Source organism: Cibotium barometz, chromosome 11 (assembly GCF_041138505.1).
Source record: "Cibotium barometz isolate CiBa-2024 chromosome 11, ASM4113850v1, whole genome shotgun sequence".
Lineage (NCBI taxonomy): Eukaryota > Viridiplantae > Streptophyta > Polypodiopsida > Cyatheales > Cibotiaceae > Cibotium > Cibotium barometz.
Window position 1 is genome coordinate 18,894,917 of NC_141056.1, and position 15,118 is coordinate 18,910,034.

The 15,118-nt window shown below is 41.8% G+C and overlaps 1 protein-coding gene across 2 annotated transcripts in view; it reads left to right on the forward strand.

Moving 5' to 3' along the window:
* Window positions 1-5,276: 5,276 nt before the first annotated feature.
* The window catches only part of LOC147633866 (protein TPR3-like), a 79,666-nt gene continuing 69,824 nt past the window's right edge, over window positions 5,277-15,118 (forward strand). The window contains exons 1-14 of one of the 2 annotated variants that reach the window (XM_086804908.1): window positions 5,277-5,693; window positions 6,809-6,924; window positions 7,113-7,292; window positions 7,558-7,671; window positions 8,125-8,283; window positions 8,403-8,586; window positions 8,704-8,827; window positions 8,912-9,030; window positions 9,357-9,495; window positions 12,275-12,384; window positions 12,498-12,567; window positions 12,658-12,731; window positions 12,875-12,970; window positions 13,064-13,159. In XM_086804908.1, the coding sequence (XP_086661034.1) occupies window positions 6,845-6,924; window positions 7,113-7,292; window positions 7,558-7,671; window positions 8,125-8,283; window positions 8,403-8,586; window positions 8,704-8,827; window positions 8,912-9,030; window positions 9,357-9,495; window positions 12,275-12,384; window positions 12,498-12,567; window positions 12,658-12,731; window positions 12,875-12,970; window positions 13,064-13,159 (1,545 nt within the window). In that variant the 5' untranslated portion in view covers window positions 5,277-5,693; window positions 6,809-6,844. The remainder of the gene's footprint in view (window positions 5,694-6,808; window positions 6,925-7,112; window positions 7,293-7,557; window positions 7,672-8,124; window positions 8,284-8,402; window positions 8,587-8,703; window positions 8,828-8,911; window positions 9,031-9,356; window positions 9,496-12,274; window positions 12,385-12,497; window positions 12,568-12,657; window positions 12,732-12,874; window positions 12,971-13,063; window positions 13,160-15,118) is intronic. The other variant, XM_086804909.1, reaches the window with a different exon arrangement.

The window sequence follows — 15,118 nt, forward strand, 5'->3', positions numbered from 1 at the left end:
CTGCCAACAATTGGATATTATGCATGGAACTCTGATTGGAGAGAAATTAAGCAATGTAATTATCTTTGATATGGTGAATTATCTTTGATTTGTTAGCCCTTTAAAAACGTTTTGAGCTCAAAAGGAGGGCTTTGCTTCATCAGTCCCACAAAAAGGTTTGAGTTTAAAAAAAAAGATATAAGTGATGTTGAAGCTAATGATTTATTTGCAAAAGTAACAACATTGAATTATTTTTTGCAATCCGAATTACAAAAGGTCTACCCTACCCATGCACTCTAGCAAGAATATTTGATAGTGGTCTAGGTGGACTCTAAGACTGATGTCATGCACTATAGTAAGGGTGCATAACATAGTGAAGATAGGTGGACTCTAAGACTGATGTCATGCACTATAGTAAGGGTGCACAACATAGTGAAGATAGGATCTAAACTCGATGGTCTTAATATGAACAAATATTATCAAAATGTATCTATATGACATAGAGTTGGTTGTATTGTAGATAGGCCATACCCTACGACTGGCCAAGATGGACCAATATGAACAGATATTATCAAAATGTATCTATATGACATAGAGTTGGTTGTATTGTAGATAGGCCATACCCTACGGCTGGCCAAGATGGACCAAACCAACCATACCCTACGACGATTGGCCAAGATGGACCAAACCAACCATACCACCCAACTAGGACAATATGAGATTAAATGAAAAAATAATAGGTGTTCATGCAGGTTCCAAGCTCATCTTGGGTTGTTTTGGCCTCGCATTCGGGCCAAGGTGTCTTATATCTTCTTCTTCCCTAGAGTGCGGTCTATCAACTCACACTTACACGCATAGTACTTAGTATGGTGCCAAGTCTAAATAAGCAATCTCACAACCATATTTGTCCACCACCTATAGCCAACCCCAGTGTCTAAACTAGGCACTATGGGCACCCACTCATGCTCAACATAGCATAATGGGGACCTTAAAAAATTAGAGCAACCCATCACTTACACAATCACAATCATATGAGAGTGGAGCATATTAGAGATGACCCATGGATGACCTACACAATCACAATGATGGGAGTGGATCATATAAGAGCAACCCATCACTTGTATAGTCAATGACAAGGGTGGAACATTTGTCTCCAACACCCCTCCTCAATGTTCACTTGTGTACGAGCAAACTACCTCTTTAGCCTAATGCTGAGTCAATGAAGATGCCACCCTAATTGATCTCTCCCAAGAGCCTTTACGAAGATATCCATATAATTCTCCAGTGATCGGAGCAAACCTAGCTTGAACTCTCCATCCATGACCAAATTCTCAATGTGCTTGGTATGCAACTTTGATTGTTACACATTTTACTCTCTTGGTTGTGGTTGTGTAGCTACTATGTCCCCCAAATTTCTCCTTAACCACATGAAGCAAAGTAAGTTACATTTAGCCTTTGTAGAAGAATGGGCCACTATAGGCTATTTCTTATTGATCTAGGAGGTAACTCCACATCTAAGTGAAAAACAATAAATAGATTAACTTTTTGCTATCATAATCTCGTGCCCAAGTGAAAAACAATAAATAGAAATTAACTTTGTGCTATCATAATCTTATGCCCAAGTGAAAAACAACAACTAGAAATTAAAATTCAGCCTAATGTGTCAAGGACCTTACATTTGTATGAACAAAGGTTAGTTTCTCATAATGGAGTCATTCTCTACTGCATGGCTCCCCTTTAGTTTGGATGTGCATGTACTACCTCCAAACTTTGCTAGCCTTTGCATCTTTCTGATCTTAGCCACCATGAAGGCCATATATGACGATATGTGCCTATGCCTTTTGTGCTCCTATGCTTCCTCCAAACTTGCTGGCTCCTGCACCTTTATTGTCTTATATTGACAATACGTGCTTGAGCCCTTTTTTGCCCCTATGCTTCCTCTAAACTTGTTTGCTCCCATACCTTTATTATCTTCGCCATCAAGGCCATATATGAGCCCTTTTCTGCTCCTCTATCCTTATTGACCTATGAGCATTAGCTCATCTTTTATAGCACGTGGAGCCTTCCCATGAAAAAGTTACCTCACCCACTTTGGATACATCATATTTTGTGCTTCAATAGGCTTGTCTTCATCGTCATCACATTCCACCTCGTATGGAATTGGTGCGGGCCTCCACTTTGCAATAATAGCAAGAGCTTGGGGTTGTGTCTTGTGGGCTATGGATAACGTGGATGAAGCTTCCTTCTCCACTTAATGGGACTGTTCCACAAACACCACATCATGACTTACAATAATCTTCTTCTAACCCTATTATATCCTAATGAAAATAAACTTTTTGCTTTTGGAATCCCACTTGGTCCTTGAATGAGTTTGGAATATGTAACAACCATATCCGAATGTTTTGAAATATGACACTAAAGGCTTCTTACTAGAATACACTGGAGAATACACATATGACAATCACATTAAATATTCTAAAATATGACACTAAAGGCTTCTTACTACCGGGATACACTGTGGAGTCACCCCCTTCACCACCTTAGTGTAACACCTTGGTGTATGATAAGTGGTCAAATGCCTTTTGATCCTATGCTCCTTACACTGGACATTTAATTCACCACATGTAAACTCTCCACCTCGATCTGTCTGTTGAAACTTCTTTAGCTTCTTTCTTGAAGTTTCTTTAATTTCTACAAAGAGCCAATTTCACTTCAACATTATTACTTGACTCCTTCTTTTGTACGGCTTTAGCATGTCATTCTTCTCATTTCCTTCCCTTTGCCTCTACGCTTTACTTATATGTAACTAGGGCTTTAGTGTGTTCTTCTCATTTCCTCCCCCCTGCACTTTACTAAAAACAAAAAGTTTAGAACTTTTTCTAAATAGCAAAAAGTACCTAAACATGAAAAATACAGTTTCTAAAATATTTTGGTGCTTGATATTTTATTCAACCTCTATGTTGTGTTCATTGTATTTTCCTAGAAGGAATAGTTAAAGTTAAAAACCTAAAATTATTTACTTGAATAGTGCTAAGTGTTTGATTAGATTGACTGTAGTGGAAAGGGGGTAATATATTGTATATTGAGTCTAATAAAGAAGCTAATAATTACCTCTCAAATGTACACAAAAAGCTTGAGTGTACATTTTGTTTAACTACAAAATAATGTTTTAGAAAGTAACTAGAGAGGTCAATGAGAAGATTGATTATAATGGATTGACACCATAACCATAGATGCCTTTAAGCTTGTCAATCTTGGCCCCATGATGGTAAGTCAAAATTTAATGTTGCACATAAGGCTTCACAAAACATTTGTAAGTTTTAATGTTGCACATAAGGCTTTAAAAAACATTTGTAAGTTTTAATGTTGCACATAAGGCTTAAAAATAAAAAATAAAAAATAAAAAACCATTTGCAAGTTTGTAAAATTCCTAAGCATTAAGTGAAAGGGCAATCTTTTAGAGATCTAGGCATAGTAGTAGACCTCACTAATTGAAATCGGTTAATAAAGTGAGTAAACATCATTTGCATTCCCCATATCAATTAGTTTTCATCCACACACTAACTTTGAGTAATTTGGAACCAATAGAACTTCATTAATTTTTGTACACAAAGAAATGTGCTTAATTCCACCTTAACCAATTTGCTTAGTCTTTGACCACTCCAAAACTTTCAAAATGCATCTATCATACTTACAAGATGTGAATACCCATGCTTGCAGCCAATACCCATGGATTTGTGAAATCATATTTTAGCTCAAAATATGGCGCTAAAAGAAAACTGCTAGTAAGTTACATTGGGGCAACTTAGCCTATTTCTAAATTCCACCACTTTTACTTTCGGCCATGTTCAGTAGACTTAAGGGTCCACTCCATTTAAATGTTCTCGTCATAAGTATATTCCTTATGAAGGTTATTGAATTGTTTTTTTTTTGGGGGGGGGATGGTTTGTACAAAGTACATGAATATATTAATAAAAACTCTATTATGAATGCTATTATCAAGTAGGGTCACACTATCACCACCAACATCTTGTGTTAAAGAAAGGACCATAGGTTAGTACTTGATCACATCAACAAAAGTAAGGTCACTTGTAACAACTACAATGACATCTCCTTCTAAACAAAGGACCAGGGGTTAGGGTACCAACTTTGATTTAAGCTCACATGAGAAAAGCAAGGAATTTACATTGCATAACTCATATTTTTAGGTGGAAACCCTCTCAGGCCTTCTAGGCTATATCTTGGAATTAGGAGGTCAAGCACAAGGTGGAAGGCACTAGAATCCTTTCACCTTTTGTAAAAAGTAAGACCAAAACTTGCAATAATGGACTTGAATTGCTGACTTTCTCGGTGTAAATGTGGCACTCTACGACGATTGAGCCCACTACGTGAGCTAATTGAAGGAAGGGGTTTCACCTCATTCTCAACAATTGATTCTGCAATAGAGGTGACAACTTGAATAGGTTTGGAAAGTTTGCAATGTTATCCAAGGTTCTAGTTTGAACAAGCTATTGGACATCAATGTGGGCCAAGTCACATCTTCGGGGTGGACGGATGTGAACTGGGCTAGGGAGAGGACCATAGCTTGGAACTTAGAACAGAACTTATATGTTATAACTTATAAGGATTTGATATTAACAATAGTACCATTGATCATTTGATGGTATAGGGGCACACAATGAGTGGAAAATCATATTCAATAATTCATAAGATTTCGTAGAACACACTCATGTAATGGTTTATGGAACTAATACATAGTAGGGTGTATTATTCACACAAGAGATATGATCGAAACATTATATATATGCTGACTAGACTTAGAGTCTAGATCCGAGAATGTGCCATGTTAGCAAGTCAGAAGTGATTTGAACTTTGGCAACTTTACACATGCATGATGCTTGTAGTTTGAACAAATTACTGGACATCAATGTGGGCCAAGTCAAACCTTGAGGGCGGCCGCACCCACGTGAACCGGCGAGGGAGTGAGGACCATAGCTTGGAAAGTAGAACATAACTTCTAAGTTATAAGTGATAAGGAGTTATATTAGCAATAGTACTATTGATCATTTGATGGTATATAATATATATATATATATATATGTGTGTGTGTGTGTGTGTGTGTGTGCTGACTAGGCTTAGAGTCTAGATCCAAGAATGTGCCATGTCAGCCAAGTCAGAAGTGATTTGAACTTTGGCAACTTTACACATGCATGATGCCTGTACTTTTTTTCTTGCTCTTTATCATTAATAGTGTCCAACTCTCGTGCTACTTTACTGGTCCACCTGTCTACCCGTCCCGACCAAAATGGGCGAGAAAAAAAAAAGGAGAGAATTAGATAGCGTATCCTGATCATTCGTCCGAGGCTACAAAATTTTTGAAAACTGGCATCTGATAAGGCCCTGCGCTTATCCCCCTTATGGAAGCAAACTGTCCGAGTGATACGGCCGTCGGCTTATCATCGGCCTTTTTCAAGAGCACAGCAGGCCCAGGGCCAGAATTGAGATAAGCAGCAAAGCATTTTCTACTCCTTAGGTGTTGTCGTTGCAAAGGTGCAACTTTGCAAGTTGCAACCCACACAGGCACAAAAGGGCCAAAAGCAAAGAAACACGGAGACCTTCCTCTGCACACAAATTTTCACCAGGTTTTCTCCAAGACAGGCTGACTACCACGCGCCTCCCCCTCCTCCCCTCCTCCCCCCGGGTCCTCTGCACAGGTATGCTTTTCTGCTTTCCTCGCCATTTTTAAAAAATTTGTGGCTTTTTGTCGCCTCCAGGAGTCTTCGATTCCACAATCTGCTCCCAAAACCACCAAAACCGCCTCTGGGCGCTTGCCTTGTGTAAGATTTAGCATCAAAATTGGGTTAAAAAACCGCCTCTGGACGCTTGCCTGTGCACGAAATTGCATCTAAATTGGGTCAAAAACCACCAAACCGCTTCTGGGCACTTGCCTTGTGTACAATTTTGCATCTGAATTGTACGAAAGTCTACAAAACCGCTTGCGAGCGCTTGCTCTGTCCCCGATTTCGCATTTGGATTGCCCAAAACACCACCAAACCGCTTCTGGGCGGTTTCAGGTGTTTTGTACTGGCCAATCTGTTGTGCTTTAACGTTTTGGGCTTACTTTCTTTTCTTTCCATTTTGCATATTGGAGGTGCTCTGGCATGCCTGCTTTCCCTTCTTTGTTGCAGATTTTGCATTTGGGTTCAAGGCCTTGCTTGCTTTGCATTTTGTGGATGATTTGAGATTTTGGGCTTCCTGTTCTACCTCCTATGTGGCTCGTTTTGCATCTTCTTTTCTGATAATCAAGTGAGGTCTGTAGGTAGTGAGTGAGTGTGTTTGTTCTTTTTTTTTTTTTGGGAGGGGGGGGGGGAGGTGTGTGTGTGTAAGCGTAGGATATGTATGTGTTTCTGCATGTGTGAATTTGTTTATGTATGTGTGTGCGCAAGAGAGTGCGTATGTGCATGGCACATGTGTGAGAACCTGGGGCTTCGTGAGGAAGGTTAGACACTTTACCATCTTCATCATCTATTGCAAATAACATGGAGCTCATGCATGTGAATTGGTCGATCTGGGCGTAATTCAGCATGTTGGTTTCCTTGCATGTGCCAGCTGATCCTACATTTGAAATGTCTTGAAAGGCCTAGCTTTTATTTTCTGGGTGACTTTGAACTTGGTCGATGAGTATCCTAGGGCCATTTTGCAAATGAATCCTTTGCCTTGTCTTGCAATATTGCTATTTGTATTTGTAAATTTATCTTTTCCTTGCAGTATTTATTTTTAGTATTCACAATTCTGCCTTTTTCTGCAATGTCCACTCTAATTTCTGTAGTAGGTGGTGATCCATCGCCACCACGCCACCACTGTCATGTCATCCCTCAGCAGAGAGCTTGTCTTTCTCATCCTGCAGTTTCTTGATGAGGAAAAATTCAAGGAGACTGTACACAAGTAAGCTTGTAATTTTTCTGTGTTTATTCTTGTTAGTTGGAGGGCCCTTTCCCGTGTGGCTTTTGAACTTTGCAGCCCAGAAGGGGGGGTGGGTTTAATCTTGGTACCTATAATATAATATTTAGAATCAACATTCTGCTGTCTGTTGCCACTAAGTACCAGCTCATGTGATTGATTGGTTGTCTCAGGCTCGAGCAAGAATCTGGCTTCTTTTTTAACATGAAATATTTTGAAGAGCAAGCACAGGCTGGAGAGTGGGATGAAGTAGAACGCTACCTTTCTGGCTTCACTAAAGTGGATGATAACCGCTACTCCATGAAGATATTTTTCGAGATCCGGAAACAGAAGTATCTCGAAGCTCTGGATAAGTTTGTAGTCTTTGCCATGACCTGGGCCTTAGTTTTACCTAGTCATGTTGCTGAGCACTCACTATGATTGTTGAACACTGCACACTAGGGGATTCTTATAAATATGGATTCACAACCTTTATACATGGTGGGGGCGTATCTATGCTTTAAAATGTCTAGATATGCCTTTTCCTTTTATGTTGTGTACAAGGGGCTATACCCCTCCTTTTGTGACGTTTAAGGTGGGGGTCAGTTGGATTGATGTATTTGTTTCTTGATTATACAGACAAGATCGAGCCAAGGCAGTGGAAATTCTGGTAAAGGATCTCAGAGCGTTCTCGGCTTTCAATGAGGATTTGTTCAAGGAAATAACACAGCTTTTGACGTTGGACAATTTCAGGCATGATTTCAACACTTATTTCAACTAAAAAACTCAAAAAACCTTTGTGCATTTGATATCACTCGAATGCACAAGTGAGAGTTTATTTAGTGGGTCTGCTTATTCTTTACATTCACCGGAGGTGTATGGTTTATTAGCTTCAGTGTATTTCACTTACAGTAGGGATATTAAATTTTGATCTTATACTGACAGGAGATCTTACACTCACATGCTATATGTATGTATATATATAGACATATATCTATATGTATATATGCACACACAAGTGTATATGTACATGTGTGTGCATGTGTGCAGATAAATTTTCTATCACGCTCTGCATGTTTTGAGAGAAGTGAAGCTTCCAGGCCTTTGATCTTTGTGATCCTTTTTTTGTTCTAACATAAATAGCTCCTCTTCCATGGCTTTTAATTGTTCTTTCTGGGCTACTGGCTTTGCTTGGTATGACTGCAGGGAGAATGACCAGCTGTCAAAGTATGGTGATACAAAGACAGCTAGAAACATCATGCTGTTAGAACTGAAAAAGCTGATTGAAGCCAATCCTCTTTTTCGAGATAAGCTGGCTTTTCCAGGTCTAAAGGCATCAAGATTGAGAACCCTAATCAATCAAAGGTAAATGTTTCTCAAGGAACATGTTGCTGTTCAGCTGCCTAGCACAAATTAAACTCATTTAACTTGTCATGAGCAATGCTTAGATTAGGGACAAAACTTATCTCTGCATCATGTTACAGTTTGAATTGGCAACACCAGTTGTGCAAAAACCCTCGACCGAACCCAGATATAAAAACACTTTTTACTGACCATTCATGTGGGCCTTCAAATGGTGCCCGTGCACCACCTCCAGTCAACAATCCTCTTGTCACGGGGATAGCAAATGCAAAACCAGGAGCCTTCCCTCCACTCGGAGCTCATGGGGTATTTTTCAAGTGCTAAAATTACTAGGAATCATATGGACAAGATGGGTCTCTGGCATGTTGCATACAACAAAGTGAATGGTATTTTTGACTGTTTTAATGTATTTGTTGCTGGCAGCCCTTTCCTCCAGCAGCTGCATCCTCTGCCAGCCCATTAGCTGGGTGGATGGTGAATCCACCTGCTCCTCCTCATGCAGGTCTTGCTGCAGGACCAGTTGGTGTGACAACAGCTCCCAATCCAGGTAAAATGAGTTCATGTGTAAGCATTATTGTATTGGTTTTAAAGAGTATTTGGATCAATCAATGTGGTAGATTGTGTCCAACAGGTGCTTTGCTGAAGCGCCCAAGAACACCTCCTGGCAGTGCATCCGGTTTGGACTATCAATCTGCTGATTCTGAACATCTTTTGAAGCGTGCAAGGGCAGCCGGACAGCCAATAGATGAGGTAATAATTAGCCTGCTTACACGCACAGATGGGCAGGGGCTTGGACGGGCAAGATTGCATGTCCATCCTCAACTCACTGTTGGGATGGATGCATTTCTTCCCATCCCACCGACGGGCAGACTTGGCCATAAGCTTGCACATATAACCTGCCCGTGGGATGGGTGGTGGCTTGAATGGGCATGATTGTCAGTACATCCTCAACGTATGTTTGTGAAGTTAATATGAAGAAACCTATCCTAGATGCATCTACATTCCAAAGAAGTTTAACACAATTTGTATTGGCAATGCTTGAATTACAAACATTTTTTGTTTTGTTTTGGACACAGATCACATACCCAGTTTCAAGTCTATCACAGGCAGTGTATTCTTCAGAGGATCTTCCCAAAGCAGTTGCTAGAACCTTGAACCAGGGTTCTAATGTCATGAGCATGGATTTCCATCCCTTGCAGCAGACCCTTCTCCTTGGTTAGTTGCAAGATTTTTGGTTTTGTTTTTAGAGGTGGGATCAACTAGGCACTGATATGCCCCGTTAAACTCAAAAGGCCAAACGCTTTTGTCACTAGTTTCGACAGATATACATCCGCTTATTTCCACTCCCTTAAGGCAATTACCCTGGGAGACCCCTATCTGGTCGTGACAATGACCAAGTACCCACGTAGGGGTCCACAGGTACTGTGGGACTTGCCGCAGGGCTGGAAAAACATTGCATGGCATACCAGTAGGGATTCATCTGTTGTAAGAAAACTCTTTGTTTATAAGTTTGGTGTCAAGATCTAATTTTGTTTTTCCTATATGAAAGTTACCTTGAATTTTTTTGGCGTTGTAATAACTGGAGCTTTGAAGGCGGAATATTTGAGTTGTTGGTTTGGAAAATTTTTGGTCACCAGCTGTAGTAAATCATTGCCTTTTGGTTGAGGTTTGCATAGGGATGGTGCAATGCATTGTCGATGCAGAGCTTCTTCCAGTCAGGATTCTTGCCCAATATGGGAAACATTGGTTTGTTGACCATTTGTCCAATATCGTTATAATCATGCAATGCTGACTCTGGGGATGCCTCATCAAAGATTTGCAGTGGGATCCACGAGAGGTTGGATGTGAGCTGATGCACAGAGACCCTTCCGGATTATTCCCTTTTTTGACTATACGATAAAAAATGGCCACCCGATTCACCTCAGTACTTCCAACAGACCTGGGAGGAGAATCATCATATCTCTAGAGCTATACACATTTTTTCTGGGAGGAGATTATGGTATTCTGTTACAAGCAGGAATTTTTTCTTTTATTCTGCCTTGTTGCTTATGGAGAGTTTACCTGGAGAGCCGTAACAGGCTCCCCATCTGATTGTCCTAGGTTCACCGGTAGAGTCCACATAGCATTGCGGGCTGTAGAGAGCCTCAAAGGGTGTGGCAGAGGATTTCTTTGCTTATGTCCATTATTAGGACTATCTCACTGTTCACATGTCACCATCTGTACATGCTGACAGACCATGGTACAGATGGTCCCCTTGAATGTTCCTCCCTAGACACCCTTTAGGCAACTGCAGGGAGCAGTTGATACAGGTTGGAAGATTATTGTGTTGTGTGCCTAGAGGACATAACTATGCTGGCTACCTTAATGAGGCTAGGTCATTGTAAAGTGACATAGAATAATTCTTTGTTGGTTCTTTATTACTGACTCAAAGCTTATATAGGTGAGTGGATTCCTATAATTGGGTAGAGACGGAGGATTCCTAGAAGATCAGGTGTTAGCCACACACTTGGAAGGTGGGCTTGGGTGTCTCGAGACATGGGGGTTTGGTGCAAGGTTGTTAGAGGCGTTTGGTACGAGGCGGGTATGGTACGCACCTCGAAAGACTCGTATTTTTTAGAGACGTTAGAGGCGTGTTAGAGGTGTCTGTTATATTATTTATATTATATATATTGTATATATAAATGATAGATATATATATAGATAGTGATAGATAGATAGATTATTAGAGAGAGAGAGAGAGAAAGGGTGTCACCTGGGTGTGTATGAGAGAGGGAGAGAGAGTGAGAGAGAGTGAGAGAGTGTGTGAGAGGGGTTGCCTTGAGCAAGGTTTAAGCCTTAAGAAAGGGAGAGAGAGAGTGTGTATGAGAGAGGGAGAGACGAGAGAGAGAGAGAGAGAGAGAGAGAGAGAGAGAGAGTGTGTGTCTTGAGAGCTTAGACGGGCCCTTATAGCCCCTGTCTAGACTCTAGAGACTCAAACGGATGAAAACGGTCAGAAACGGGCAAATCCCAAACGGTCAGAAACAGGCAGAATCCAGAAACGGTAAAAAAAAAAACAACTATGCCCAGATGCCTCGGATGCCTCGGATGCCTCGAACGCCCCGAACAGTTAGAGGCGCACCTCGTAACAACTATGGTTTGGTGGATGCGTGTGGTCTGTGTAGGTTTGGCCTCAGGCTTGGTGGTGCTCTGGATGAAGCTGTGGTTGGGTGGTGAGCTAGCCAGCAGCCCTGTCTGTGGTTTATGTATGTTGCTCAGGCCATCCTCTGCTTATGTTTTGGGTGGTTGTGCTGCAGTAACGCTTTGTAGGTAAATACAAGCAACAGCAAAAGCACAACATTTTTTGTGTAAACTCACGGTCTAGAAGCTCTCTCTCTCTCTCTCTCCCCCCCCCCAGTGCGCCAAAAACAAAAGTGTCCTTTTTCCTTTTGTGGAATATACTGATATGAGAGGTAAGTGCAAAGCTGAATAACACCACCTTACTGTGCTCTTTGTGCAAATCAAAGTCGGGAACTGAGCACCATTTAATATTCTCCTTCAAAACCAACAGGTACTCTTACCTGAATTTGCAAGCCTGAATCATGCTCCATTTTCGCTGGCTGATTTGGGCTGGATCTAGGCTGCTTGCTATTGGCTTTTTTTGCTTCAAGTGGTCTAAGGGATGAGAGGAATGAATGCACCAATGAGGGGGGTAATGGGCTATTTTTAGGTGCTGAATATATTGTCAGAGAGTCTAGTGGAAGGGATTGATCAAACACTTTCAGTTAATAAAACATGACGTTATAAGACAGCGATTAACATGCGCACACAACACCATATAGGTCCTGGAAAACCCCTTAACAACATCCTCCTCCTCCTCTCTCTCCCCTCTGCCCCCCTTTTCCCTCCTTCATCCCCCCCCTTCTTTCTTTTGTGGAATATTTGCTTTACTCAATATGAGAATGAAAAGTAAAAGGCTGAAATTTGCAAATGTCTGTTCCCTGGAACTTGCGTTCAGTTGGCACCAACGTTGGAGACATTGCAATATGGGAAGTTTCAACTCGTGAAAGGCTGGCATCAAGGACTTTCAAAGTATGGGATTTATCGGCGTGCTCTATGGCATTGCAGGTATTTTGTGTTGAACCATGTTTTTTCAATTGAATTAAATTTGCTGTGATGCTTAAGAAGGCTTAGACTAAGGGACAGTAATTAACGGTTGTGGATGTGTGTTATGGATCTAGGCTGCACTAGTCAAAGATCCAGTTGTCTTTGTGAATCGAACAATGTGGAGCCCAGATGGAAATTTATTAGGTAAGGTTTCTTTTACAACACTCAAATACAAGATAAGCTCTTGAAGCTTGTGATGGCTTGTCTTAGCATTGTTGATTCATGAATACACAGGGGTCGCCTTTTCAAAGCATATGGTTCAGATTTACCAGTATACAGGTGGAAGTGAGCCACGGTTACACTTGGAGGTGTGTATCTTCCCTTAATTAGGAGCATAACACTGGCTATATGATATTTATAATTTAAAATACTTTTAGGTGTTTTTTAAATTCAGAAAGGACTTTTAGCTGTTTTAGCAATGCTCTTAGGTTTAATTCTGGTGCTTTGACAGATCGATGCACATGTTGGAGGTGTTAACGACTTGGCCTTTTCTCATCCCAACAAGCAACTTTGTGTCATCACTTGTGGGGATGACAAGATAATCAAGGTTTGATTGGTTTTTGTATCTGCATTGTTTTGGGCATGTGTGAGCTGGCATTTTGTGTTTCGAATCTTTAACATCAATAGGTTCTTCTTGTAGGTTTGGGAGGCAGCCTCTGGCCGGAAGCTATACACTTTTGAAGGTCACGAAGCACCTGTGCATTCGGTTTGCCCACATCACAAAGAGAACATTCAGGTTTGTCTCCTCTTCACCATAGCTGCCTCCATTTATTATGAAGCTAATGTGATTTATTTGTGTCCTTGTGATCCCCCCCTCCCCCCCTTCCTGAAACAACAGCAGCACAGAGAGAGAGAGAGAGAGAGAGAGAGAGAGAGAGAGAGAGTTGTATTAACGTCTTCAAAAAGCCAAAATGACCTATGAGACCAAAAGGTTACATCATATCCATGAGGTACATCATCCTGGGTACAAAATAGTAATAAAGAAAGATAACAAAAAATCTAGAACTTTAAAATCTGATCTAGGTATATGGGCAGAGAGCTCTCATATCACCCTAATACATCCCTCATGGGCCACTGTGACATGGTGCTCAAGGTGGTAAAACTGAGCTGGCGCGAGAAGGTCCTGCGATGATGGGAGATGATGGCCCGGATCTTTCTGTGGTGGCGTGGCCGTGGGCGAGGGCCATGGGGTCTGGGGCGTCGAGCTGTGCATAACTCAATGGCTCTGTCGAGTGTCACACCTCTCGTATGAGACCAAAGTGATACAATAATGTCCATGGCATATCTCATCATGGAATGCATGGAGATTGTAGGTAGGCCTGACAAACGCCAGGTCTGTCACCCACACGGGCACTTTGCTAGGGATTTCCCTAAGGCTAGGGGTCGTAGGAGAAGGCAGCAAACGTACCTCTCTAGCGACATAGCCTAAGGCACTGTCTCGGCGAGTTTTCTGCCAGGAGTAGCGAGTTGTCTCTCATGTTCCGCCGGGGGTAGCGAGTCTTCTCTCATTACCGCCCTCGTGGTAAGAATGCTGGGACACGGGATCATGCATCACCCACACACAATTGCAGAATGATAAGATGTATTGGGTCAGAGTGATGTGGCTGTTGAGTCATATTCGCAGAAGGATGATGCATCATGCTAGAATAATTTTGCTGAGTCCTCCTTGTTGGGGTTGGACAATATGCAAAATGTAAATGGCATGGGGGATTATGTAGGTGCACACCAAGACATGCTCTCTCGTGAGGCTTTGCAGGATGTACAACATGCTGTATGTGATCACGATGCCTTGCAAGGTGCTCATGTACTGTGCTCCTGTACTGCGCACATATGCAAAGACTGTGCAGAGTGATTACCCCCTCCTTCAACATTATGAGAGGTGGGCATAGACACTGGATAAGCGTTTGCTTAGGTCTGGGGATTGTCTCATGGAATGTGCAGGGCCTTGGAGGGCTTTCCACCCGCTAGGAAGCACCTTGTGAAGGACAAGCTCCATCGTGCTATCTCACAGGTGGAGCCATGGATGTGCTCGTTTTGCAGGAGCACAAATTGGATAGGCACCAATGTGGTAAAACTAGTAAGATTCTTTCTTGCTACACTTGTTGGTCCTAGGAAGATGGGAAGGGGGTGTATTGCAATGTCACTTATGCCTCATGTTATTGGACATGGTGTTAGAGCGCAATAGATTATGGTCATGCATGAGGGTCAGAAATTGGGCATCTTGAATATTTATGCACCTAATATGACAAGTGACAGGGTGGCCTTTTTGGACACCATCACAAACCTCCTCGCCCAGGTAGATCATTGGATGGTTGGAGGGGATTTCAACATGGTTGAGCAGCCCTCTGACAAAAAGGGTGGCCGTGAGGGTAGAACACACCCCTTGGAGAGAGCCACATGGGAGAGATTCGTGCTCTCCTTTTATGGTAGGGACTGTTGGATAGAGGATGACTTCCAGAGGAGGCGTAACTCTTTATCTTACTCTTGGCATAACCGCAAAAGCAGGGATGGATGTATCTTTGCATGATTGGGTACGTTTTTATGTGGATGATTGGGCTTTGGATAGGGGAGGCACCATTGCTATCATGCTTGGCACCACCAAGTAAGATCATTGCCTAGTTGTTTTGTCTCTGAGCGAGCCAGTGACTCAGATGGCATCCCAGCCTTGATTCTCTCTATCTTGATCCAGAGATTT